This window comes from Typopeltis vanoorti, chromosome 18 (assembly GCF_054136105.1).
Source record: "Typopeltis vanoorti isolate ZY-2024b chromosome 18, IOZ_Tvanoo_1.0, whole genome shotgun sequence".
Taxonomy (NCBI): domain Eukaryota; kingdom Metazoa; phylum Arthropoda; class Arachnida; order Uropygi; family Thelyphonidae; genus Typopeltis; species Typopeltis vanoorti.
In genome coordinates this window covers 108,178,477-108,206,005 of record NC_143566.1, presented here as the reverse complement: position 1 = coordinate 108,206,005, position 27,529 = coordinate 108,178,477, and the positions used below count along the sequence as shown (strand labels likewise).

The window sequence follows — 27,529 nt, the reverse complement described above, 5'->3', positions numbered from 1 at the left end:
CAAGGGGAGAAATTTAATGTACAACTTACTTTAAGATTCTATAATCTGATATATCATTTTAATAGTCATGCAAAACAATATTTGAAACAAGAAACTAAATTTTTTGATAATACTCAGTGTAAAGCTTCAGCCACCTTTGCCACAAGTTGCCCTTATAAGAATTAGAGTGTCATATTGCAGCAACTTCCTGCAAAGACAGTTCAAAGCTCCTATACTAAATTATTAATGTTTTATTGTTTTCAGAATATGGATATTTATTCTGCTTCCTATATGTAAAAGTGCCAATTTTTGTTAGCCTTCACTTGAAAATTGCATATTTTGTATTATTTTTTTGTGATAGCTAAAAAAAAAAAAAAAAAAAAAAAGCCAACAACAGCCAGATCTCACAAAGTGAATTTCTTAACATTTAACTAACACTTAACCGCTTACAGTTGCTAGGAATGCATCCACTGCATTAAGCAGAACTGCCTCTGTATGTAAAAGTAAACTCTGATAACTAGCACTAGTACAAAGTTTACTTTTACATACAGGAGGTGGCTCTACTTAATGTAGTGGATGCCTTCCTGGATGTTCATGAATGCCATATTTATGTGGCATTCATGAACATCCTTTTCATTATGTCCTTTTAACTAAACTCATATAGGTCTGTGGTAAATATGCCACTTTTGTCTACTCTAGATCACTTTTATAGATTTCTCTTTTTCTTTATATTCTTGAGAATATTCTTAGGAAGGAACTTGATATTGTTAGCATTCAGCAATGTGTGTGCAGAGCTAACCTAACCTCACGAATTGCAAGTAATTCTTGCAATTAAAATATGACCAAGTGAAAGTTACATCTTAAATGAAATAATTCTAAATCATATCATATTTTAAAACAATGAAAATAACCACAGTAATAAATAATGAAAAGTATAGACATATCATACTGAAAATAACAGTACATCATTATCATTGGATCTATGAATACTCAAACAGGTTAAACTCATAGCACTTTATTAATTTAAACTGAGCATTACTTCTAGATGTTTCTCTTTCTCTTTTAAGAAAAAGTCCAAGATGTTGGGAGAATGATAAACATCATGATAATTTGTAAAATCAACAGCAATAATAGATGTCAGAATTTTTTTTTTTTTAATGATTAAAGTGCTACTACAAGTTTACCTCACTTGATTATTCATAGTAGACATAATATTCCTTAGTTACATTAATTATAAATTGGTGACTTTTAGATTCTATATTATGTTTTAATGATATATTAAAATGGTATATTATATTTTAATGAAATATAATATACTAGTGCTGGTAGTCAGCGGTAGATGGCGTTGGTGTAGATGATGAAGGTAGTTGCGGTTGGTGGAGACGGAGAAGTACAGAGCAGGTACCCTCCCTCGATGAGTCCTTGGACTCCTTGGAGTTATGTAATAATAATAATAATAACCATTACATTACATAAAATTAACAAACATAACTTGTTCAAAATTTACAGTTGTAGATTTCTGTTGTGGTGGTAAGAGCAATTTACATGAGTTTTAGATTTCTGTGGTGGTATACCAGAAATTTGAAGAAAGACCTTTAAATTGCTGATATAATGACTACATGATGAAAACTAATACAAAAAAACTTTATTAACCCTAAAATGCTCGATCAGTTCCGTGTTCAGACAGGTTCAGAAGCCTGCTTATTTTACAAAAGAGTCAATAACTGGAGACATAAAATGTAAACACACAAAAAGTAAGCACAAAAAGAATACAACTGACAAAAATAAACAATGAACACGTGAAAACGGATGTACTAGCTGGCATCGGTACATTCTATAATATGATGCATATCATTGAAAAGGCTGTAAATATGAGATTTTGATGAATAAAGACCAAACTTGGTGAAGGATAATGCCTTGATTTTTATTGCATGAGTGACAGTGAAGAGCATTTTGGAAGCCTGTTTACATTTCTTGTAAACAGACTTCCAAAACAGTTATGTTCAGTATACAGCATTTCTGTTTTATGCCAAAGTAAAAGATGAATTTTATTGGCTGTATGAAAAGCTAAAGTGGATTTATATTTTCTTTTTGACATCATTAAACTTTTCTAACATGCAGATTTCTCCAGAATATCCTGCTTGACCAACACAGCAAATACCACAATGATCTAGAGATCTTGTACAGTGGAGTGATTTTGCACACCATAGAGAAGGCAGGAATAACCAAAACACTAAGGGACAGGCAATACATCTTTAGTGACATTGAGAAGAGAAATAAAGAACTTCATTACCACCGTTCCTTAGATCTATAATGTTTTCAAAAATCCCTCTCCCCTAAATGAAATTTTTCAATTCACTTCAGGGGCATATAATTAAGCAGGGTAGTGGTCTCACCTAAAGTGATGCAAACTTCCCTTGGGTCTCATTTACTCAGATAGTGCTGCCTGCACATATCTTTTTCTGTAAATTTGTTCCCTGATGAAGCTGATTTGCTTTGGAAAAATATAGGAAATAACAATTAAATTATTTCAGTAACTGTCACTCTTTCCTAAAAATATCAATGTGTAACAACAATGTATAAGCTTGAACACTAGGCACATCTGCCAACATCCATGCAATGTTTATATTCATGTTTGAATTTAAACAATTCAAACCCACATCTTCTAGGGCAGAGACGCTACCCACTTGAACAACTAATTTACAAATTATTAATAAATTCTTAATTATTTATTTATAGATAAAAAATAATCAATTTACAAAAATGTTAATTAAAAAAAGGTACCGATTTACAAAAATGTAATGAAGAAAGATCTTTATTTTCAAAAAAATTAAATTAAAAAGCTGTCAGCTGCTTTGCCTCAGGTACCAGAATGTTTTATGTCTTACTTAATTAAATACTTTTTTTAAGTATTTAATTAAGTAAAATACACATACCACATACACTCGTGTTCATAGAATCAGCATCACCTGCTGTAATCTTTTTTTTCCTTTTTTTTTTGTAATTAAATTTGAATGCTTATTTGAAAAGGGATAATAAAACAATAATTGTCACAAATAATGAAGAAGGTAATATAACAATTTTATTTTTTATTAATATTTGGCTCTTTTTAATACAAGATGTGACGTAATTAGAAAATGACAACAAACTTGACAAATTTGCAAATATCTCAAAATGGAGTGGACAGTAATATTTTCAACGGAAAAACAAATACCAGTATCAGAATTTAGTTCAACTACACAGTTTTACTAACATTCAAAGCTAAAAATTCACTTTTTGCTGTTTTCTACTTTGTGGGTCCTCCTCTTGCCTTTATTATAGCTTGACATCGGCAGGGCATTGACAAAAGCAATTTCCAGATGGATGCAACTGTCAATTCATAGTTCCATACCCTTATAATAACTTCTTGGAGCTTCCAAAGTGTTTTCAGCTTCTTTTTGTGTATTTTAGTCTCCATTTGTCACCACAAATTCTCAATGGGGTTGAGATCTGGGATGTTTCAGTCATGGTAGTCACTGAATCGAGTGTTCATTGAACCACAAAAAGTAAAGCTTTTACTGTTTCATAATTTTTGAAAGACATTCGGAGATGCCCTTGACATAAGGTATGGGAATCCTATGGGCTTCTTCTTGTCTAGGTTGATGTGTGGGGAAGCAACTGATGATTTTTCGAGTTGTTTTAAGATTGTACCATTTAGTATGGCTGTATTTTTGATTACTTCTAATTCTTGGTTTAGAGATTCTTCAGAGGAGCAGAATCTGTGTGATCTGGTAACAAATGATTTAATGATGCCAAATTTTTGAGATGGATGAGGAGCGAAAGAATTGTGAATGTAGCGACCTGAAAATGTAGGCTTGCGATAGACAGATGTAATTATCTAAAGTAATTATTCCTAACATTCCATGTTAGGAATAATTACTTTAATTTCCTGACATTTTAACCTTCATATTAAGGAGTATACACATATATACATAAAGAAAAATCATTGTCACTTTGGCTTTCAAACAGAAAGCCAAAGCGACAATGATTTGATTAACCATTATTCTACTGGTCTGACCTCTAGTGGAAAAAAAAAAAAAGCCTACATCAAAGTTATATTCTTATAACATCATCAGAGAACAAATTCATATAGATAGTTTTAATAGAGCAAAAGTGGTGGCATACTCCATAATTTAACAAGAGTTTTGTTAAATTATGGTAATTAAACTATGGTAGCATGGTAAGAATTTCACTGGCCACCTTAAATTTACACTCATACCACATTATGATATAATGTAAATAACAAGTACCTTTCCAGTCATTTCTATGTAGAATATTCAGGGCATGATCAGAAAGGCCAAATTTACCATAGTTATTAAATTTAATGTACCATTTATGTTCCTTTTTTTTGGATAGGAATTGTGTTCCTGTTTCACCTATTTAGGTGCAATGAATACAGTATGCTCCAGGGTGGGTCACTGGAAGAGGTGGATTCTTGGATGAGTTGAATAAGTTCTTTAATTATGCAGGAGGTTTAAGGGTGGCATTCAGGTTGTATTTCTGTAGTATTCTGTTTATTTATCTGATATACCATTAATGTATGGAATGGCTACAGTTTTATTGTAATTTAGTTTATTTTTATAGGTATTATTTCTGGGAAAATTCCCATGTTACTCCTCTAAAATAAACTATTATTTAGTGGCTAATATAACCTACTTTCGTTTAGGAGTGCCCCTTTTTTTACAATGTCATGGTTCTTTACTTAGATCTTAAGGCATTATTGAAGTGTTATAAAACTAATATAAGAAAAGTAATATAGGAGGAAATTCAGACTTTTTGGATGTTGTTTTCTGTCTCCTTATCCTGGTGATATGCATTCATCTGCTGTTAAAGGAAGGGTATTTTGGGAAAGCGGGAATTATTTGTAAAAAAACCCGGGTTTTTTTATATATATAATATTATTATTGTTATTAAGGGTGGGTAGAGAGTGTTTGTGGGGGGGGGTGAGAGAAGGATCTGAAGATAGAAGTTATTTTTTTGGGGAAGAGGAGGGATTGATGGGAAAAGGTCAGAGGAGGGAGTAACGAAGTATGAGCAATTTCAACGGTGTGTCATCTTTAGAACTCGTGGGATAAGTGGAGGCTATGTCATGTCAGCTAGGTGTTTCTGTCTTTGGTGTGCTCGTGTTGTCTCCTATTGGTCAGAGTCGTGACCTAATTCTTATGTTATGGAGCTTCCAACTATTGGAGATTATGTAGGGTCAGTGGACATTTATTGAGTTTTCGTCACATTTTATGGCTATTGTTTCTGATATTCTAAGCATTGCTTTGTTGTCTTGTATGTCTAATATTATGGCCTTGTCGATTTGTGGGGTATGTTTCTGTTCTTGGGTTTTGATAATAATGTCTTTGTTTGGTACGTATTTTGGAGATACTGTGAAGTTTAACCCCTTGTAGAGGATGGTGATTTCATCAGGTGCGAGGTTATAATGTGATAGATTTATAATGGAACTGTTTTGTGTGGGTTGCGAGGTAGCAATAGAAACATACCCCACAAATTGACAAGGCCACAATATCAGACATACAAGACAACAAAACAATGCTTTGAATATCGGAAACAACAGCCATAAAATGTGACAAAAACTCAATAAACCTCCACTGACCCTACATAATCTCTGAGAGTTGGAAGCTCCATAACATTAAAATTAGGTCACGATTCTGACCAATAGGAGAAAATACAAGCACACCAAAGACAGAAACACCTAGCCGACATAGCCTCCACTTCCCCAATGAGTTCCAAAGACGACACACTGTCAAAATGGCTCACACCCCGTTACTCCCTACCCTGACTTTTTCCCAATCAATCCCTCCTCCTCTTCCCCAAAAAAATAACTCCTATCTTCAGATCCTTCTCTCACCCCCCCCCCTCCCAAATGCTCTCCACACACCCTTAATAACAATAATAATATTATACATATAAAAACCCAGGTTTTTTCCAAATAAATCCTCCACTTTCCCAAACCCCCTTCCTTTCTGAGCTTAACAGCAGATGAATGCATATAGCCAGGATAAGGAGACAGAAAACGACATCCATAAAGGTATGTCCGAATTTCCTCCTATATCACTCTTCATATATTAGTTTTATGACACTTCAGTAATGCCCAAAGATTTGAGTAAAGAGCCAATAACATTGTAAAAGCCAATAACATTGTAACATTGGCACTCCTAAACAAACATAGGCTATATTAGCCATTAAAATAATAGTTTATTTTTGTTTTTAAGTGGAGTCTTGTGAAGAATTGTGTTGATAGTATTTTTGCTGTAGCCATTTTTCAGGGTATTGCTGATAATTCTTAATACATGTTTAAGTACTGTTTACTGGAGCAGATCTTCAAAGCCCTGTTTTTTTAATGTGTTAATGACACCTAGTTTTTGTGTTGGGTGGTAAGAGTTTATTATGTGTCTATATTGGCCAGTAATTAGGGATTGGGAAATTAAAGTAATTTTTCCTAACACGGTTGTAGTCTCCATAATTTTACTGAAATGAATGCTGATCACCATGTAACACTAAAGGAAAGGATTTTTTAAGTACTAAACTCGATTTATATGGTACATTTTAGGGTTATAGTAGCATTACTTACACTTTTTGCCTATGACAAGGGGCAGAATCATTCTGAAAGACAGTTCATTGTTACAGTAAAGTGGTCTCTGATATTCTTCTAAAGTTTTCTGGTACAGTTGTGCATTCATTGAACCTTTTGTGAAATGTAAGCGACCAAAACCACAATACGACATGCAACCTCAGATCATCTGACTGGCTGAGAATTTGACTGTTGACAGACAGTCAGGATTAAATTTTTCTCCTGATCATCTTTGAACTATCTGTCTGCCATCAGCGCCCTAGCTTAAGCTTTTTCTCATCATAAAAAAATTACTCTTTTCCACTGATCAGGAGTCCATTTGGCATGCTCTTTTCATCAATTTAACCAAGTCAATCTCATTTTTTGGTCAACGAGGGTTTATTTTTAGGGCACCTGGCTATCAGTCCCTGTTGAATGAGTCTTCTTCTGACAGTTACAGGGCTTCCCACAACTCCCATTTGTTCTTCCCAGTTCTGTTTCAGTTTTCTAGAAAATGCATGGCGATATTTGAGTCAGAGCCGCTTTAGAACTCGATCTTGGCATTGTTACAGTGGCTTTCTATCTGTCCCCTTCTTCCTTTCAGTAGATCATTTACTTCACTTTTGACAGCAGAATACCATATAGTAGATTGACTACAGGACATCTCTTAGATATTTCGTAAGAGGAATAGCCTTCTCTATTCAAAGTTTGAATCACAGGTGTTAACTGCATATAATTAACTAGCCATAGCAATCTCAACATGAAAATGTGAAAAACTAGCTCTTGTTCTCTATTTATAGCATAAAAAAATTCTAATGCAATAACAGCAACCATTACATTATACAGAAACCCGTGGAAGTGATAGCTGATTCAATACAATGAAACATCTAATGATAAATCAATGAAAATGAACTACTAGAAACATAAGCATCTGCAAAAAATTTTCCAGGGGGAGGCAAAGCTTAGAGACAAATAATTACATCAATAAAATATACATAAAAAAAAAAAAAATATATATATATATATATAGATAGATAGATAATAATTTCAAGGATCATGTATCGTATAAGAATTGAATTCTCTGTCTATCACTTGCAAAATGATATTTTCAATAAATTTCTTCTTTACCGCTTCCTCTTCTAGTTTCTTCCTGTGCACACTATTCATATATAAACCTGATAAGCGCATTTCTGAGATAGTGGACCTTAACCATGTTTTCACACGTCTCAAGGTGCTGAAACTTCTTTCAACGGTACAGGTCATAACAGGTAATGTCATACCAATAGTTATTGCCGAATTAATAGAAGGGAAATAGTCGCAATGTTCCAAAACTTCTGGTAAAGTTTGAGGAATATCAGTCGAAGGAAAATTTGTCTATTTTTCATACCACGTTGTTGCCTCTATTTCTAAATATTGTAAATTGTATTTTTCACTTACTCTTTTGACATTGTTTTGCAACTTTATTTTATCTAAAATATTTTTAGAATATTCTTGGGATGAAAATGAAATGCTGAAAATGCTATTTCATTATCTGAGGAAAATCTTGATTTTAAGGATGAAATTAAAGAATCTAAGTATGAGATAAATATTAATTGCGGATAAAAGTCTTACTTACCTTTTAAAAATATTTTTTCTTTTTAAATTTGTTTCACTATAAATTTACAATTCACACTTCACTCAGTGACTCACTAGACACAGATGGAAAACAAACTGGTCGCTGTTTAAAACAGTAATGAATATTTTTTTTTACATATCAGAAAAAGATGAACCAAAAACCAGAACACGTGTTTTATTGCTGCATAGATGAAAAATGTGTTCTATGGTTACCCTGCCAAGGGCCAAAACTGGCCAACCAGTAATAAAATTTTAAGATAGACAAAGCATCCCATGGTCGAGGGTGTAAGATAGGCATGTCAAACACGCAGCCCACAGGCCGCATGAGGCCCATCGACAAGTAACATGCGGCCCGCCAAACTTTGTACCCAATATGGTTATTTAACTTTTGACAACACCGAATTAAATAAACATATTTAAAAAATTAACATTTCCACTTAAGATTATTTTATATACGCCAAACTACTCTGCAATTTCTAAAGGAAATAATGTTCTTTCCAAAATTGAAAATTTCAGAATATGCCAATCAAATGAAGTTATTAGAAAATGAATTTGAAAGATTTTTAGATTTTAAGAAATATGAAAATCGGTTTCACCTATTTACTTCTCCTCTATCAATTGATGTTGAAACTGTTGATGACAATTTATAGTTGGAATTAATCGAAATTCAGAGTGATTCCATATTGAAACAAAAATATATGGATGTTGGAATTTCAAAGTTCTATAATTATTTATCAGTCGATCAATAAAATATGCAATTAGGCACATTTTATCTTTGTTCAGTAGTACATATTTATGCGAACAACTATTTTCAACTTTAAAGAATAATAAAACTGCATCAAGATCAAGATTAACAGACAAGCATGTGCAAGCAACATTGAAAATAACTACAACTCAACAAATTCAACCAAATTTTGAAGATTTCATTAGTGAAACACATTGTCAAGTTTCTTCAAAAAAATGATATGTATTATTTTATTTAAATATGTAAACTTTATATTTTATATGTATTTTTGTAACATGGTTGTATTTTGTACTTATATACTCTAATGTTAATATTAAAAAATCTGATTTCTCTTTATTTCGAGATTTTTTTTCTGTTGTGGCTCAGGGCTTGATGTATAATTCTTAATTTGGCCCTTGGAGGTAAACGAGTTTGACATGCCTGGTATAAGGTTACATATCTCAATCACTTTTATGATTATAATTTGAGGAATTTTTTACTTGATCCCGGGAAGGGGGGGTGCAAGTGCCCTGTTTGCCCCCCCCTCTGGAGATGCCCATGACTAGAAACTATATTTATGTAAGGTGATGCAGTTTCTATGAACATGAGTATGTATACCAAGAATCCACTATTAACAATAAACCACAATCTAAATTTATAACAGTAAAATAGTATATAGGTATTAAATTAACCATTCCAATGAATGGCACAATTAGTAGCACAATCACATTAAATATTTGACATTTGATAGAATGGGTTAAATAAATAGTTTAATGCTTCCGATATTTTGTCTGTCACAGACACATTTGCAAGGAGTATAATATAAATTGTAACAAACATACAAGCAACACAAAGTAGAGTAAAACTTATTATACTAAAGGTCTGGAATCCTCACTAGAAAGAGGGCCCCCCCCATAGGTCTTAATCGGAAGCTTAGGTTGGAACTCAGGATGCCTAAGAAGAAAAAAACTTCCAAATTTATTATTACTGTTTTCCATATTTTGGGAAATTTAATATATCCATAATTATTTAAATTATGTTGGTTTTTGAGGAAAACTGGATATTCTAAAAAAGCTTATCACATCTGAACTCACTGTGATAAAACATCTCACCCCCCCACACACACTTGAAACTATGTGATATCCAGAGCATAGTTCCTCCACTATACCATAATCATTATTACAGATGTATTTTTATTATGTTCTTCAAAGCAGATGTTAGCTCATCTTCCAGTCTGTCCACAGTGTAGGCCAACTTGAAAGAACAAAGAACCCTGTGCACATCAAGAACTGAGAGAGAGAGAGAGAGAGAGAGAGAGGATGGAGGTTGGTCCTCAGAGGAATGAATAAAGCAGCAAGTTTCAAGTGGAGATTTGAACTTAATGCAAGGCAGTGCACATATATTTTTCCAAAATTCCGACTATTTTTTCCGCTGTATTCTGCACAATAGGGAGTAGCAATCCCATTACTATAATCTATCTGTAGAGAAGGGGCCTCCATATCTCAGCTGGTATAGATGAGCCCTCTGGTTGGAAAGACCCAAATTTGAAGCCTATGACATAAGGAACCTTTATCAGATCTTTTCAAATTAATGCAACCTTTTCTGCATTCCTTAGGGAATGCAGAAAAGGAGCACATGTTGGTTGCATTAATTTGCCATGACCTCTAATCAGGGGTCTCTACCTGTCCAGAGGGACAGATGAATTGAAGAGATCTAGTTCTAATTGTCATTTCAGGAGAAAACCAAGTTTATCTGTTGTACCTTTGAAGTAGGGTAAAGACAGAGTATGGATAGTCTGTTTTCTTTTTTGTTTTTTTGTTTTTTTTTGGGGGGGGGGATTCTTTTTTAAGAAATTTGGTGAGGATTTATTTTGTTGTATCCATTTTGTTGGAATGATGTGAGTATAGCCTGTTGTTCCAGGTGCAGTGCTCATCCCTTGAAATTTTTAACTTGAAAATTCCAAGTTTCAGGACAGAATGGTGATGTGAAATGGTATGTAGGTAGTACCTGTGTGTGCAGGCTTATGGTAAACTGAACATATGACAGGTCTATCTGCTTGCCTTGTAACCAAAGTATTCAAGAAGGCTGGAGCCCCCTTCTTTTTCCTCTTCCAGAGCGAAACTAACTCGAGGATAGATATTACTGAGGAAATGTAAAAAAAAGTCAGAGACAGTCTGTAGGGCATGCAGCCAAATAGCAAGGACATCATCTATATAACTCAACCATGCTTTAAGCTTGATGGTGGTGGGGGGGTAGGGGGGGGGGGGTAGGAGCAAATTAAGTGCCAAAGATTCAAACAATTCTGTGTATAAATCAGCAATGGGGTGAAATTGGGGAGCTCATTACTTTACCTTTGATGTGCTTAAAGAGCTAGATTTAAGGCAAATGTCAGAGGGATAAATTTTGGACAGGAAAACTGGTGTATTGTCTACCAGAATAATTGCAAAAAGGGACGACACATCAAAGCTCACTAAGCAATCGTTCTCCTCTAATCGAAGGTTTATATTGTGGTTATTAAAATACATGGTTTTTTTTTTTTATGTAAGACATCTAGCCAATATGTTTGCTGAGTTCCAATATCAAGTGTTTAGCCAGTTATAAGTGGAACAATTTATGGCATTACTAATAAAGTGCAACGAGCTTCAGGTTTATGGATCTTAGGTAGTCTGCGTAGTCTTGGTGTATGCAGATAAAAAAATTTTAGTTTGGACACAGTTTCACAGTTTCATTGGCTAACTTGAGATGTTATTTAGCACTTAGAACTACAGGTTCTGCTCACATCATTCCAACAAAATGGATACTACAACAAAAAAAGACCTTAAAAAGAACTAAAAAAGAACAACAACAAACTCCCACCTCTTCAAACCAGATTATATATACATTATATCTTTACCCTACATCAAAGGTATAATAGATAAATTGGGTTTTCTCCTGAAATGACACAGAATCAGAACAGTATACAAATCCCTAAACAAGTTTAGAAGTTTGTACACTGTTTGTAAACTGTTTGTTTTTAGAGGTCTGTAAAATACCAACTCCCTAAACCTCCCTAAGATAAATCAAGATTGTGGACCCTCTCTCTTCTTCCAGGGTGTCTAAAGAATTCCTGCCAGTGTGGAATAGAACTCAATAAAAAAAAAATATAAAAAAGCAGACTATCTCAATATGCCTTAGAGAAAGACCACTTCGTAAGATAGAAGAAAACCTTATTTCACAAATCCCAGTTTAAATCAGAGGGACCATTCATGGAAGTGGCACAAGTTCTACAAAACCCAGTTAACTGTAATAGATCTAACAGTATGATTTTAAATAGATTTGAGACATTGCCCTATCTACATCAACATTAAAAACAGGAATCACCACGAAGGGTGCCACCCTCCATCCATGTGACTCTCCTTGTTATCCAGGTCATTTTGGTTTGTGCCTTCACTAAGCGTGTAGTGTTAAATTGCATGTGATAATGCTGGCTTCAGCAAGTGAAATGTTGACATGTAAATAATTAATAATTTTAGCTAGTAAATTATTTATTTGCATTCCAATGTCGTAGATTTCTGTTCAAGAAACTTCAACATGAATAATAGGAACAGATACAGAAATTTAAACATGGTAAATGACATAATATCAGAATTATCATCAGCATCAGTTTCTTGATATGTATCCTCAAGGATGTACAAGCTACTATGACAATACAACATGATTAAGTTTACATTATTATTAATCTCTTATCAACAATTTTCCTCCAAATTAGTCTATTACTTTAAGTTTTAAAAGAGGTATACTGTGAGTAGACATATCTATACAAAATTAATAACGGAAAAAACTCACGTACAAAGATTATTTAATAGTATATTAAATAATCTTTGTACGTGAAAATTATACTTAAATAATCTTTGTACGTGAGTTTTTTCCATTATTAATTTTATATCGATACGCCTGGTGAAAATTATACTATTAAATAATCTTTGTACGTGAGTTTTTTCCGTTATTAATTTTGTATCGATAGTCTATTACTTGTCAGCACTGCAATATTGTAATATCTAACATTTTGGCTTCTAAGGTACTTCTGACTGAATCAGTTCACCTATATCTTGGTCGTCCTCTGGTTATATTTGTTGACATCTTAGCAACAAACACCTCTTTTGCTAACCTTTCTTCTCCCAGTCTGTTTAAGAGATCATAGCACCTAAGATAAGCCCTGTTCACATATTCTTACATGCTAATAATATCATCTTTCTTTCTAATATAGGTTGCTAGAGTCTGTTGTGGGTGAATGAGTTCAAAGCAAAGTACAGTGGAACCTCAGTTGTCGAACTTAATTCATTCCTGAAGGCTATTCAGAAACCTAATTGTTCGAAAACTGAAATCATTTTCCCATAAGAATTAATATAAAATGGATTAATCCATTCCCGAACCCCAGACGATTGTTTATTTAAACCTTTACAACAGTACTTCATGCATAAGATCGTATACAAACATAATGAAAATGCATAAAATCTTACATAAAAAGAATAAACACAATAAATAGATAAAATATAGACAAAAATTGATCGCCTCTTTATTTTTGAGTATTGTACAGATCGTAGATTTCGCCATACTGTACTGCACAGCAAGATCCGAGACACGAACGGCATTTTGATGTTTGGATATGATTTCTTTTTTGCATCTCTATCATGGTTCTAACAACTTTTCTTTTTGATTTGCTGCTATCACTATTCTTCTGCATTCCCATGATGGCTTAATTAATAATAATTTATGAAAACAAAAACAACAAAACACAAAGCAAATCAAGAAAACTCGCTGCAAATTTGAGCAGGTTTCTGCACTGAACGAAGGCTGCTGCATAACCGATGTTTTCCCGCCTTACAGCTCATCACGCAGAGCACATGGTCGCCGTTTGCCTATTTGGGAACCGAATTGTTCGAGAACAGAGGTATTCGACAACCAAGATTCCACCTTATAATAGATACTATGCAAATGCTGAATACTTCTTGATATAATGTTTAAGGCCTTGCTCAATGAGTTTAAAGACTCCTTAAAGTTGCCTGTAATGATGATGATGATAATAATAATAATAATAATATCACCATTTTTAATATGATTCTATCAGTGATGTTCACACTTCTAATTTTTTGCAGAACTCTCATATCTGTGGTCTCTAATCTTCAATGAAGTGCTTTTCCAACCCAACTCTCAGATCCATAACTTAAGACTGGTTTGAAGACTACTGCATATAGATACTGCTATAGATAGATACTGCATATAGTTTACTGCTTTGGCTCATTTTCCTTTTATTCCATGTCAGAATTATTTAAAATTAAATCTTTTAACTGAATTAAATTTTTAATGGGTAGAATTTTTGATGCCAGAAAGGCTAATTGAGAGGAGAAAGAGAATTTTTTTGGGGAAGGGGGAAACTCAGTAACATCTCAAAAAAATCAAGTTTGTGGATTTTATTTTAATTAATCTGTATGTGCATTTCCAATAAGTTACTTTTTACTTTCTTGAGCCATTATTTTAATCTGAAATTCATAACCTAACAGAATATAGGTATGGTCTCTCAGCATAACATCTATTTTAGTTATATTCACTGGTGTTTAAGACTCAAGTAGCCTTACCTTCACCAGCTCCAGTGATGACTATGTTTAAATATACATGATTATCCAGTAGTATGGCCTACTGTATCTGAAAGGCAATACTTGCAAGTATTTTGTCATTTATCAATAAAGGTAATTTTTAATAAAATGAAAAGTTAATGCACTGTTTCCTCTTGCCCAGTGTCTACTACTAGAACATGATAGATAGTATACTTTTAATTAAAGTTCCTAATTAATAATTTTATTAATTTAATTATTATTATTTAATTGATTAATTAATGCATAGCATTATACATACCCATGTGCTTTGCATTATGAGATACTAAGGCAAGTTGATGTTAAGTCATTAGCTTCTATATATGAGTTACCCTAGTCCTGTTTATATTTCATGCACAAACTTTGTTTGCGCATGAAATATAAGCAGGACTAGGGTAACTTAAGGGGTGCTTAAGGGTCAAAGCTGTATAACTGAGAGGAGACCTCCACATAGCCTTTAAAGGAATGTGGAGAACCGACCAGGCCTTCTGACCTAATGTCCAATCCTCACCTTCTCATGGTGCACCCTGTTGTGTATCTACTTGGATACTGAACGAACGAGGATGGGCTGGCAATTTGAGATTTAGCCGACCAAATTGTATTCTTATTGGTTAAACCAAAATAAAAAATGATGGTACAACATGACAAAATTTCATGCCGGCTGGGGCGTCGCCCGGTTAAACAAGGCCCCCGTTGTTTTCGCCCGGGAACCAGGGCGAACAGCGAAAAGTCAGCTACTGGAACAAATCTGAAAACAAACCCCAACTCAACATCACCAGAGTTAAAGATCGGTACTATCAACGTAAGAAGCCTAAATGGCAAAGAAATGGAGCTAGCTGAGGAATTAGATAAGTACCAGATCGGCGCAATAGGGGTGACTGAAACAAAAAAGACAAAAACTGGTGAGATCTTTCTGAGCAATAAATACAAAATGTTATATTCAGGCAATGACAATCAAGGAAAGGAAGGAGTAGCCATAGTATTCAACACAAAATATGAGGCTAATCTTCTTGAATGGCAGTCAGTCTCAAATACAGTAATGTGGGCAAATATGAGAATAGGGAACTGGACAATGAGACATAATTATGCCTATGGTCCCACAGAAGGGTCTACTAAGGTAGAAGTGGAGGAATTTTTTGAGGCTTTAGAAAAAGCAACTGACACAATGAAAAATGAAAAGTTTGTCCTTGTTGGGGATCTAAATAGCAGAGTAGGAAATGATTGTGAGACATACAAAAATATTTTGGGAAAATTTGGAGAAAAGAGCAAAGCTAATAATAATGGCAAATATCTGTTGGATTTCTGCTTAGGACATGGACTGGTTATTACTAACACCATGTTCCAACATAAAAATGTACACAAATTCACATGGAGAGAAGAGGCTAGGAATAAGAAAAGTCTCATTGACTATGTTATTGTTGACAGTGATGTTTTTTACCTGGCGCAGGACACCAGAGTGTACAGAGGATTTGAAATTGGAAGTGATCACTATTTAGTCTTGAGCAGAATAAAATTGAATTTCATATTGAAAAGAATAACATGTAAGAACGTTTTAAAGCTAATAAAAGTTGAGCAACTCTCAGATGTGAACTGTAGACTAAAATACACAAAGATTATTGAAGAAAAACTGAAAGAGTTTGAGAACAGGAATCAAACCTTGGAGATTCAGTGGCAAACTCTAAAGAAAACATTGATTGATTCTGCCAGAGAGGCATGTGGTGAGGTTGTCTGTAAGGATAAAAAAATCAGAACTCCCTGGTGGACACAGGAAGTTAAAGAGGCAGTGAAGGAAAAGAAGAAAGCATATCAAAAGTTCCTGTCAAATAAGTCAGCTTGTGCTCTTAGAGAATATAGAGACAAATGCAAGAATGCTAAACACTGTGTAAAACTAGCTAAACAAAAGTCATGGGAGGACTTTGGCAAGAATATAGAAAATAAATATCAAGAAGGTGGCAAAATATTCTGGAGGTTGTTGAAGAAGCTTAGGAATGGAGGAAAGAGTGCTGTAAAAGGAGTTAGAAATCATAAAGGTGACATGAAAATGGGAGAAAAAGATATCCTTGAAATATGGAGTAATTATGTATATTATTTCTAGGAGTAATTATGTATATTATTACATCTACACTCATAATGCCCTAAAGAATCCATGAGTAAATAGCCAATGACATTTAAACAGGGGTACTCCTAAACTGAAGCAGGCAAAATAGCTGTAATTATAATAATAATAATGGAGTAATTACTTTGAAAAACTGCTAAATGAAACAAGCAGTGATGACAGCACAGTGGTAAAAAACACTGACCAGGCATGCAGTCAGGATACATATCCATACTTGAAGTAGAAAAAGCCATCAAAGGCTTGAAATGTGGAAAGGCAGCAGGAGTAGATGATATTCGACCAGAAATGCTGAAGTATGGTGGTATAAGAGTCTTACAGTGGCTGCACTGCATAGTTCAGAAAGCCTGGACAGAGGGACGAATTCCTGATGATTGGAGTAGAGCTCTCATAGTACCCATATATAAAAAGGGAAATAAAACTGCATGTGAGAATTACAGAGGTATTTCCCTACTGAGTGTTCCTGGCAAGATCTATGCAAGTATACTTGAGAAACGGTTGAGAAAAATTGTGGAAGAAAAGCTTGGTGAAGAACAAGCTGGATTCAGGCCAAATAGAGGCTGTCACGATCAGATCTTCACTTTACGACAAATAGTCGAGAAAGCATGGGAATATAACAAAGATCTGTATTTAAGTTTTGTCGATTTGGAAAAGGCATATGACAAGGTGCCAAGAGAGAGAAGCTATTCAATACGCTGCAGTTATATGGTGTCACTGGGGCATTATATCAAGCAATACTTAGTCTTTATTTGAGTTGTAAGTCAGCAGCTAGAACTGAAGGAAGTACAGGAAGATGGTTCGATGTTAAATCTGGTGTGAGACAAGGATGTACATTATCCCCTCTGTTATTCATTATCTATATGGATCACATTATGAAGGAAAGTGATATTAAACATGATATCAAAATTGGAAATGTTAATGTCAGCTCTTTGCTTTATGCAGATGATGTTATACTTCTAAATAAATCCGCTACAAGTCTGCAAGATTCTCTGACTAAATTGAATAACTGTTGTAATAGATATGGTATGAAGGTCAGCAATAAAAAGACAAAGACAATGAAAATAGGCAGAATCATTGAAAATGTCAACTGTGTTGTGAATGGAGAACCTGTGGAACAAGTAAAACATTTCAGCTATTTAGGCACGATTTTTACTGAAGATGGCAAATTAAATATAGAAATAGACAACAGAATCAGCAAAGCTGGTATGGTGGGAAGTCAACTGAATAAATTCATATGGAATAAGAGAGAAATTAGTCAGAATCAGAACACTAAATTAGCTGTATACAAGACAGTGTTCAAACCAGTTTTAACTTATGGATCTGAGAGCTGGGTCAGAAGTAAAACACTTGACCAAAGACTAGAGACCACAGATATGAGAGTCCTGAGAAAGATTATAGGCATGAACAGATGGCATCAATGGCAATATCATATTAAAAACGAGGATATTAGGAAAGAACTTGACATTGTCAGCATCCAGGAATGCGTTAGCAGAGCTAATCTTAGGTGGTATGGTCACTTAAACAGAATGAGTGAAGAAAGATTAGCAAAACAAGTGTTCTCTGCCAGGTTGGCAGGAAAACGACCCAGAGGAAGACCAAGATATAGGTGGATTGATACGATACAAAGTGCCTTAGACGATAGAAATATAAGATCTGATAATGTTGGAGTCTTGACAAGTAACAGACTGATTTGGAGGAAAATTGTAGATAGGAAATTAATAATGCTGTAATTTTTTTCATGTAGTACTATCATGTCCTGTACACCCCTTGAGTGTGCATGGCAGGAATTTGATGATGATGATGAACTTTGTTTGCTTACATTTGGCTAATTTCTCTCTTTGCTTATTCTGTTTCTATTTCCAAATTTAACTTGTCATCTTCTCTAACTAAATTAACTAAATTTAACAAGGCTCTTCTCTAACTAAAGTATTCAATTTAGTTAGAGAAGAGCCTTGAAGGCTTGCACTAGATGTGTTTATTAGTACATGATCTGCATAAAGCAAAGAGCTAAGTTTGACATGTCCAATTCTAGTATCAGTACTAATGCCACTTTCTTTCGTCATGTGATTCATATAGATGAGGATTAAGAGTGGAGATAATGTGCATCTGTAAAAATATTTATGTAGCTATAAGAAGTCTAAATAATTTTACATAAAATTTACCAAGGTCAAGCCCAGTAAGAATTGCGACTTGTAAATAGATGTATGTTACGTGTAAATAATCCCAATGGGAATTTGTATATTGCTCTATGGCAAATAAGGGAATATTCTAGAAGGTGTAGTATTAAGGCAATACTTTGCCATTAGTAAACAGTATAATTTTAGAGCTTTGTAAAGACGTCAAACTTTGTGGTGTTCTGCATGGGAAGCTCAAGGTCAGTGCTAGGTGGACCGACAAAAGATTCAAACAAATGTCCGCTGCCAAAACGAATAGGATTTAGGGAGTGTAGGAGAAAAACAAATGAATGGTCAGTCAAAGAAAAGGATCAAGGGATTTCGCCGAAATGTTCGGGGTTCACATATCTCCGCACAAGGATTTGGTAGTGACCGAACAAAATGCGTAGGCAAAAAGATCGCATCATCGGTTCGAGAAATTTTTGTCAAGGATCCAGAGGTCAGGATCGAGAAGTCGCCAACGGTTGTCCGGCAGATGTAAGCCATCGAGGACGTGACGTTGGGAGAAATTATGCCAGTGATCTGAAAGAAAGATGACGAGGAGCCGATCCGCAAGGCAAAACTGATAGTCGATGGCGAATTGACAAGTCTTCGCCGGGAGCTGTTGTCAGAGGGAAGAAATTGCTCCGTTAATCCAACGCACATGCAAGCATTCCACAAGCCAATGATCTTTGCCCAAAGTGCGGCAGTACAGCGTCCCAAGGAAGCATCAGTGACCCATTACTGGCATAAAGAGGGATTGAAAAAAACCTGACACGGAACGGAAGACCAGTTCGAAGCCAAGTACACAGAGGGTAGCAGCTATAAAGTGAGTTGACCCATTTGTTAAATTTCCTTGAGCTTTTAATGGACACTTATTAATGGACTGTAAGTAGAGGCTGATCTAAATAGGCAAATCTAACAGTTAAAGATTATAAACTAATCATGTGTCAGGAATTTGTAGTTTGAATTAAGTCATAGTATAACTGTTTGCTGAATTGGTGAAATTTGCCTATAGAATATTCCCAGCATAGAAAGGAAAGAGCAATTGTGTGTAAAAGATATTGTTTATGTGTTCGATGAGTAAGAGTTAACATTTAAGTAATAAGTACCATTGCTCAGTATAAATGATTTATGTGATATTAAGAGAATTAGTTAAATATGTGATATGATTTGTGTGAGAAAATGCAGGAACTTAACTAGTCTATTTATGCAGATTTGAATTGTGATGTTTCTTTTTATTATTGAAAATGCAGTGTAAAATTTGTCTTATGTGAATTAAAATTTTGTTGTTTAAATATTAATAGAGTGTTGCCTGATATTTTAATTCTTTGATGCACTGTTCTAAAAAAAAACAACCGAGCTTGTGAGCGGGGAAGATAGATAATTAATACGAGAATTAGATAAAGGGATAGCCACAACTGTATATAAGAGTAAGGAATGATTTCTACCGAAAGTAGTAATATTTAATGCCATAAAAAGATTTCCTGAGGCACAGTCACTAATTCAAATAAATATTTAGAGATCCTTGGTATAATATAAATAGGAATACTGGAGGTAGAAATAAGGGACAGGAAGATATAAGTTTCAAGTTAATAGAGTTGTATAAGGGAAAGAGACATAAGTTAAAGACTTGGGTATTGACGATAAGATATATAAGATATAGAAGAGAGATATAAAGAAATAAGATAAAGTAAAATATAGAAAAACCCTAAGATATCACAATGGCGCAGTAATGACAGGATATTATAGAAATAAATAAGGATAATATAGATAAAATAAAGGAATAACAAAATAATTAATAAAATCAACTTTAGTTTACACATCCTTGTCTTACACATGATTTCACATCAAGCTATCTTCTTGTATTTCCTTCAATTCTATCTCTTGAATGACAACTTAAATATAAAGTATGTATTACTCTGCATAATGTCCAATTTACCTCAAATAACTGTAATGTTTTGAAAAGCTTTTTTTTTCTGGGCATTTTGTTGTATGCTTTTTTCCAGATCTGCAAAACTTAAGTACATATGCTTGTCATATTCTCATGATTTCTCAACTATTTGTCATAAAGTGAAAATCTGATCTTGACAACCTGTATTTGATCTGAATCCAGTTTGAGGTTCTCCAAGTTTTTCTTCCAATCTTTCTCAACCTTTTTTTTTTCAAGTATGCTTGCATAAATTTTACCTGGAACACTTAGCAGAGAAATTCCTCTGTAATTCTCACATTCAGCTTTTCCCTTTTTTACAGATGGGGACTAGGAGAGCTCTATTCCAATCATCTGGAATTCGACATTCTGAATTGTGCAGCAAGTTTTATATCTCCATATTTAAGCCTTTCTGGTAAAATATTATCTACTCCAGCTGCCTTTCCACTTTTCAAACATTTCAAGTTTTTGACAGCTTTTCTACCTCAAGTATTGATATGCATTGCTCTTTGGATTCCTCTTGAAATTATTTAGTATTTTTCTGTCACTGTTTATTTTGTTTAACAGTCTTTCAAAGTAATTACTGCAAACATCTAGGATATCTGTATTTTCAGTTTTCCTGTCACCTTCATCAACCTTGATTCCTTTTACAGTACCCTTTCCTCCATTTCTGAGGCTTTTTACAATAGACTCCAGAACATTCTGCCGCCTTCCTGATATTTATTTTCTAAATTCTTATCAAAGCCTTCCCATGCCTTTTGTTTACCTATCTTTACAAATAGCTTAGCTCTCTTACATTTTTCTCTATATTCATTTCGGACATCTGCAAACTTATTTGTTAGGAACTTTTGATGTGTTTTCTTCTTTTCCACAAATACGGTTCTTATTTTTCTATCCTTGCAGACAACTTCACCAGATACCTTCCAAGCTAAATTAATCAATGTTTTCTTCAGAGTTTGCCTCGGACACTCCAAGGTTTGGTTCTTGTTTTCAATCTGTTTCATTTTTTGTTCAATAATATTTGTATAGTTGAGTCTACAGTTTACCTGCAAAAATTGCTCAACTTTAATTCTTTTTAAAACTTTCTTGTATATACTATTCTTTTCAATGTGATATCCATTTTTATCCTGCTTAGCACTAAGTAATGGTCACTTTTAATTTCAAATACTCCAACAGTGTTCGCCAGTTATTTTTTATGAAATCAAATTCCATTTTGTCTGGTCAAATCTGGTCATACCGTATCCAAATTCCATTGGATACGGTATGACCAGATTTTAACAATTATGCTCGTCCTTTTGCCCATGGTGGGCAGATTTTGTCAGCTAGCAAGTAGTTATTATTATTATTATTTCGGGCGACTCCAGGAGTCCTTAGACTCATCGAGGGAGGCCCTAAACATCATGTCCACACAACTATGCAATTACATTCTCACAGTATCTATCATACCTTGTCTTGAACTCGTTCACCGTCATAGCACCCACAACAGACTCTGGCAGCTTATTCCACTCATTTACCACTCTAAAAGTAAAGAACCCAGCTCTAACACCCCTGCTAACCACACTCTTGCCCAGCTTCCATAGGTGTCCCCTAGTTCTCCCACCACCAGTCCTGATCTCAAAAATATCCTCTGAATTAATCCTATAGAATCCCTTTAGCAATTTGAATGTCTCAATCATATCTCCCCTCCTCCACCTATCAACAAGTTTCTGCAACCCACAATCCACAAATCTAGTTACTTGTTAGCTGACAAAATCTGTCCACCATGGGCAAAAGGACAAGCATAATTGTTAAAATCTGGTCATACCGTATCCAAACAAACACATAATAGACATAATGAAGGTTCAATGTTTTTTTACAGCTATTTGAGTTATTGTTTCCTGTGGCATTCTATTTGTGTTAACTAAAGGTTGATCATGTTTATGTGCCATGTGATATTAAAATCAAACTCTTATATCCAAGACAGAAACCAAATAACACATATAAATTGTCATTCTGATTATGGTTAGAAAAATACTAATTATATCTGTTGTAAATGAAGATTACATCAGACATTGTCAGATGCATTTTAATCATGTAAGTTCACATATATTCACCTGCCATATTGTTTATAAAAAGTAATACCTTTCAGTTCTTCTGTAGTTCCCTAAAGAAAGTTATCAGATTTAACTATCAAAACATAGAAAATAACCAAAAACCATCAGCAATATAACAAAGAAAAAAATGAAACCAAACTGCAATTTTATGGACACATAACACTTACCAAAATTGCATCTCTAATATTTTTCTTGATATCTTCAATTTTCTGTTTCTTTTCTCTATTTAAAAAAAAAAAAAAAAAAAAAGTTACTCTTTGATTTTAGATGTTAACTCTATTTAATAATTCTTAACTCAAGAACTAAATTCAAATAATTCTTGAAATGTAAATATGACTTGAGTGGTAGTTTTGTACAGATGAATCTTGGTATTTGTGGCAATGAGATTGGATTTCCAGATATTAGTTAGGCTTTTATGGAAGTGAAAAGTTGTGTGCTTTATTTTCACTACGTCAGAGTATCAATTCAATATAAGAACCAAGGTACAGTAACCCAATGTTTTTCTGACTACATCAGAAAGGCAATTTGACATTTTGATAAATGAAGTACAAGTACAGGGTGCTCTACCAGAAGTAGTGGGCATGTAAGTATCAGTTAAATGAAGGGTTGTTCTTTTGAAGGTAGGATAAATGGCAGATTCCTGTACTGATAATCTTTTACTTATTCAAGCATGCCTATTATTAGAGTCGACTAGCACATCATCTACAAAGCAGACTGCTTATGTCAGTTTGTACTGCCAATCATAATACATAATCAAGGATAATAATAAAAAAAATATTGTGCAAGAGGTCTTCTTGAAGAACTCCAGTGGAAATAGAAAAGCTCAGTCATCTCTCCATTAACCATTACTCTGGCATGGTAATTATGGTACAGTTCTACTATTACTCTGATTATTTTCAAAGTATGCCATAATAATAAATTTAGTTTAATCCTTTATCCAAGTGTAAGCAAAGAAAGTTTGCGCCTGAAAATATCTTGAGGACTGGGGTAAGGTAGTGCAACACCAGGCAACTCCGAGCAAAGATGGACCAAGCTCTCATCACTCTTTGTCTCAGTATCTCCCATAATGCAAAGCATATCGCCTTGCGGACATGTATACTGCTATGCATTAAAGGAAGGGCCACTACCCAGACCGGTTTCAACCTTTATTGAGGTCTCGTCAGTGGGAGGCAGACCCAAACATGGAGATACTAAGGCAGAAGCAATAGGAGAGATCATATTTACCTATGGGAGTTGCCAACAGGTGTACCACCTTATTATTGAATTACTCTGAATTTAGAGAACTAAATCCAGAGTAATTCAAGTATTCTGTATCCCTGTGTGTGTATGTGTGCGCATGCATGTGTGTTCATTCCTCAAGACAACTTTGATATAAAGGTTGAAACATCAAATTTTATTTTAATGTTAATTAAAGTAAGTTCTTAAACATGGTAGTTTGGCTCCATAATTATTTATAATGACTGCTGATAACTGTGTAATTCCCTTCTACATGATGCTGTGCAACATGTACAAGAGAGACAAGGATTGATAGAATTAAAAGTGAAAGAAAACAGAAGTGTATCAAGTGCTGCTTGGGTTATATCCCAGGTTCCTAACCTGTGGGTAGCAAAGTGTCTTCTGGGGGGGGGGGGATATTTTTGGCTGCAATTATTTTATAAGAAATTTCACCATGAAGATTTTCAACACTTATTTATTTTAATATGGCTACACTGTGATATTTTACACTGATTTTTGATAATGAAGGTCACCGTGGCAGATAATTAAAAAATATCAAGGACCTGCTGTGTTCATGCATGTTAAACATTTTATATTATTTTATATTATTTTAATTATTTGCTAATGCTTCAAATTTCCACTATGGTGGACCTTGATTCACTCCCTAAAAATAAAATATACAAATGCAGTGGTAGAATTAGAATAAAATTCTAAGTTACAAATAGTAAACTGAAAAAAATATTCACTATGATGCAAAATTCAATATCAAAATTTTTTTAATTGGTGTCTCAATGTTTGAATAACAGACTGTCAAAAACGGACCTTAAATAAAGGTGAGTTGCTCTCTTAATGCAGTTGAAGATCACCCATATGTTATGTTGATGCCACATATGTGCAATGAAGAAATTCAATGTCTACGATGGGTGTGCTATGTATCAGTCATATCCAAATGTCACCATGATTCCCTTTCGAGTTTTACTTCCATTTGCCTCTACATATCTCTGCGGAAGTGGATTTTCAACACTCAGTCGTAAATTTTGAAGCTGGTTGCCCAGATGCAAGTACAACTATCGTATTAAATGTTAGGTTAGAATTATATTGTGAAAAAATCTATTTTTAATGTGTTTTCTTTTCCCTATTAAAAATGCCTTTTTTACACAAATGTGACAGTGGTGGTGGTGCTGGGGGGGGGGGGGGTTACAGGTTATTTGGCTATTATAAAATGGGATGCTGACTTGATAAAAGATTGGGAAACACTGGGTTAGATGTTAATAAGGCTGTGGGAATGGATGATATATCACCACATATTTTAAAGAATGTGCAAGAGTTAGCCATACCCATGACCTGGTAATCAGGTCCACAAGCATGGTTCGAGAACAGAAGTTTCCAATTATAGAATGGTAGAACAAGGAGAACGTAAGAACGAATATCAAGATGTTGTTATCAATGATAAAAGATAATAGTGTGATAGGAAAGGTAGTCAGCGTGTTGCCTAGGTATGACAGTGATGAGTGAGTTGGAGAGCAAGGATTATGAATGATATGTTAGTGGAAATGTGTGAAGAGAAAGGAGTGAATGTGTAGAATGAGCTCGAAGGGCAAATTGAAGTGATTGACTCATTTGAATGGTTTTGGTTTTGGTGTGAGTCATTTGTGGAGAAACTGCTGCTGGAAGGGAGAGTAATGAGTGCAGAGAATGAATCTGAGTAAGTCAGAAGCGATGTGAAAGTGTGGGAGAGTAAGGAAGGAGAGAGAGATTGAAGTAGTGATTATGAATGAAGTAGTGGGTATTATGAGTGCAGAGAATGAGAGAACAATTGTGCAAGACAAATAGGGAGACTCAGGGTGGGCAGGGGAACAAAACATGAGAAAGGTTGACGCTCAGAGGGGGGGGGGGGGGACAAAAATAGAATAGGATGTAGGGAGAAAGTTGGATTTGCAGAAGGTTCAAGGATGGGTAAGGAGAAAAAGAAATGGATCCAGGAAGGTATGGAAAATCACATCTAATAAGGGGTAGCAGCAAAATGCTAGAAGTATCAGAAACAAGGAAAACAAAATGGTTGCATTGACTGAGTTTGTTTACCCCAAAAATTGTTGAAATAAGTGAGACGTGATTGGATGAGGATGACAGCCTCGTGTTTTTTGTAAGATAAAAAGTTAAAAAGGGGGAAACAGAGAAGCAGAATGATACTGATGATACAGTTATGTCCATACAAGGTAAAGAGAAAGTATGGGAAAATGAGTAAAGAGAAGATGTGGGAATATAGCTATTTTCACCTTTGCAGGTAGTATAAATAGTTATTTATACTGCCTGCAATCCCAATGCACATCAGTAATGCAATCCACTCACTAACAACTCTCCATGTAAAAATCTACATCTTACATCCTTCTTCACCACATCGTCATACAACGTCCAAGGACAGCCTCTTGTTCTTCCCATCTGAACATTCATTCTTTTTATAATTTCTTCTGCATTAATCTGATAGAATCCCTTAACTAACTTATAGGTCTCTATCACATCTTCTCTTTTCCTCCTATCTAAGAACTTCTGTAATCCACATTCCCTCAACCACTCTTCATAACCAACACTCCAGAGCCTTGATATTACTTTGGTTATTCATCTTTGGACCCTTTCTGGTGTTTCTGCATTACAATGAAAACTAGGTGACCAATTCTAAGCACAAAAGTCCATATGTGGTCTAACCAATGCCTTATATAGAGGCACTACTACCTCCTTATCCTTACATGTCAATGTACTTTTTATCATAGCAGCAATATGATGTACACCCCTTGCAACACTTGCAAAGTGTACTAGGAACTTCAGTCCACTGTCTACCATCACTCCAGGATCTGGAATCCCATCCACTTTTGCCTCTGTAAATGGTCTGATTTTTTAATTTTTTTTTAAATAAATAAATAAAATAAATGAGCTGAACAAATTTTTGTAAGGCTCTGAATATTATTTTTTAATGAAATCCACCCCAACTAGAGATCCAGAATAACTTCCAAAGTACAAACAAAACAAATCGTAGAAGTGTCTAATGCATTTTATGAAATATACCAAAAAAACCTCTGCTTGTTTGAGAATGGATGTGAAGGTAGGTTTCCATGACGTTACTTGCATTTTAGCAGGTGACAAACAATGTTTTGAAACAATGGAATCGCATATTTAGCATACTAAACAAGTAAATAAATAAACAATAATATATGTTCTGTGTGGGTGAGAAAAAGAGAGAGAGAGAGATTAGTGAAGCAGCAATTCTCTTGTAAAAAAAAATGGACTTATGCACATCCATATTAACAGCAATAGCTGTTAATATGGATGTGCATCCAAAAAAAAAAAAGTGATGCTAAATGAAAATATAGATTTTCATTTCATTATTTTATGAAAAAAAAGACTTCACTTGCCACTATTTGAGTTTACTTCAGAGTACCAAATGTGCTCTGAAGTATATATGTGTATATATATATGTGTGTGTAT

General features: G+C 34.4%; 1 protein-coding gene across 2 annotated transcripts in view; it reads right to left on the bottom strand.

Annotated features, from left to right (window-relative positions):
* Positions 1-27,529, bottom strand: part of LOC150097045 (guanine nucleotide-binding protein G(s) subunit alpha) — a 320,682-nt gene that overhangs the window by 187,786 nt on the left and 105,367 nt on the right. For both annotated transcript variants that reach the window (XM_090408599.1, XM_090408598.1), the window contains exon 3: positions 23,002-23,056. In XM_090408599.1, coding sequence (XP_090264725.1) covers positions 23,002-23,056 — 55 coding nt within the window. The remainder of the gene's footprint in view (positions 1-23,001; positions 23,057-27,529) is intronic.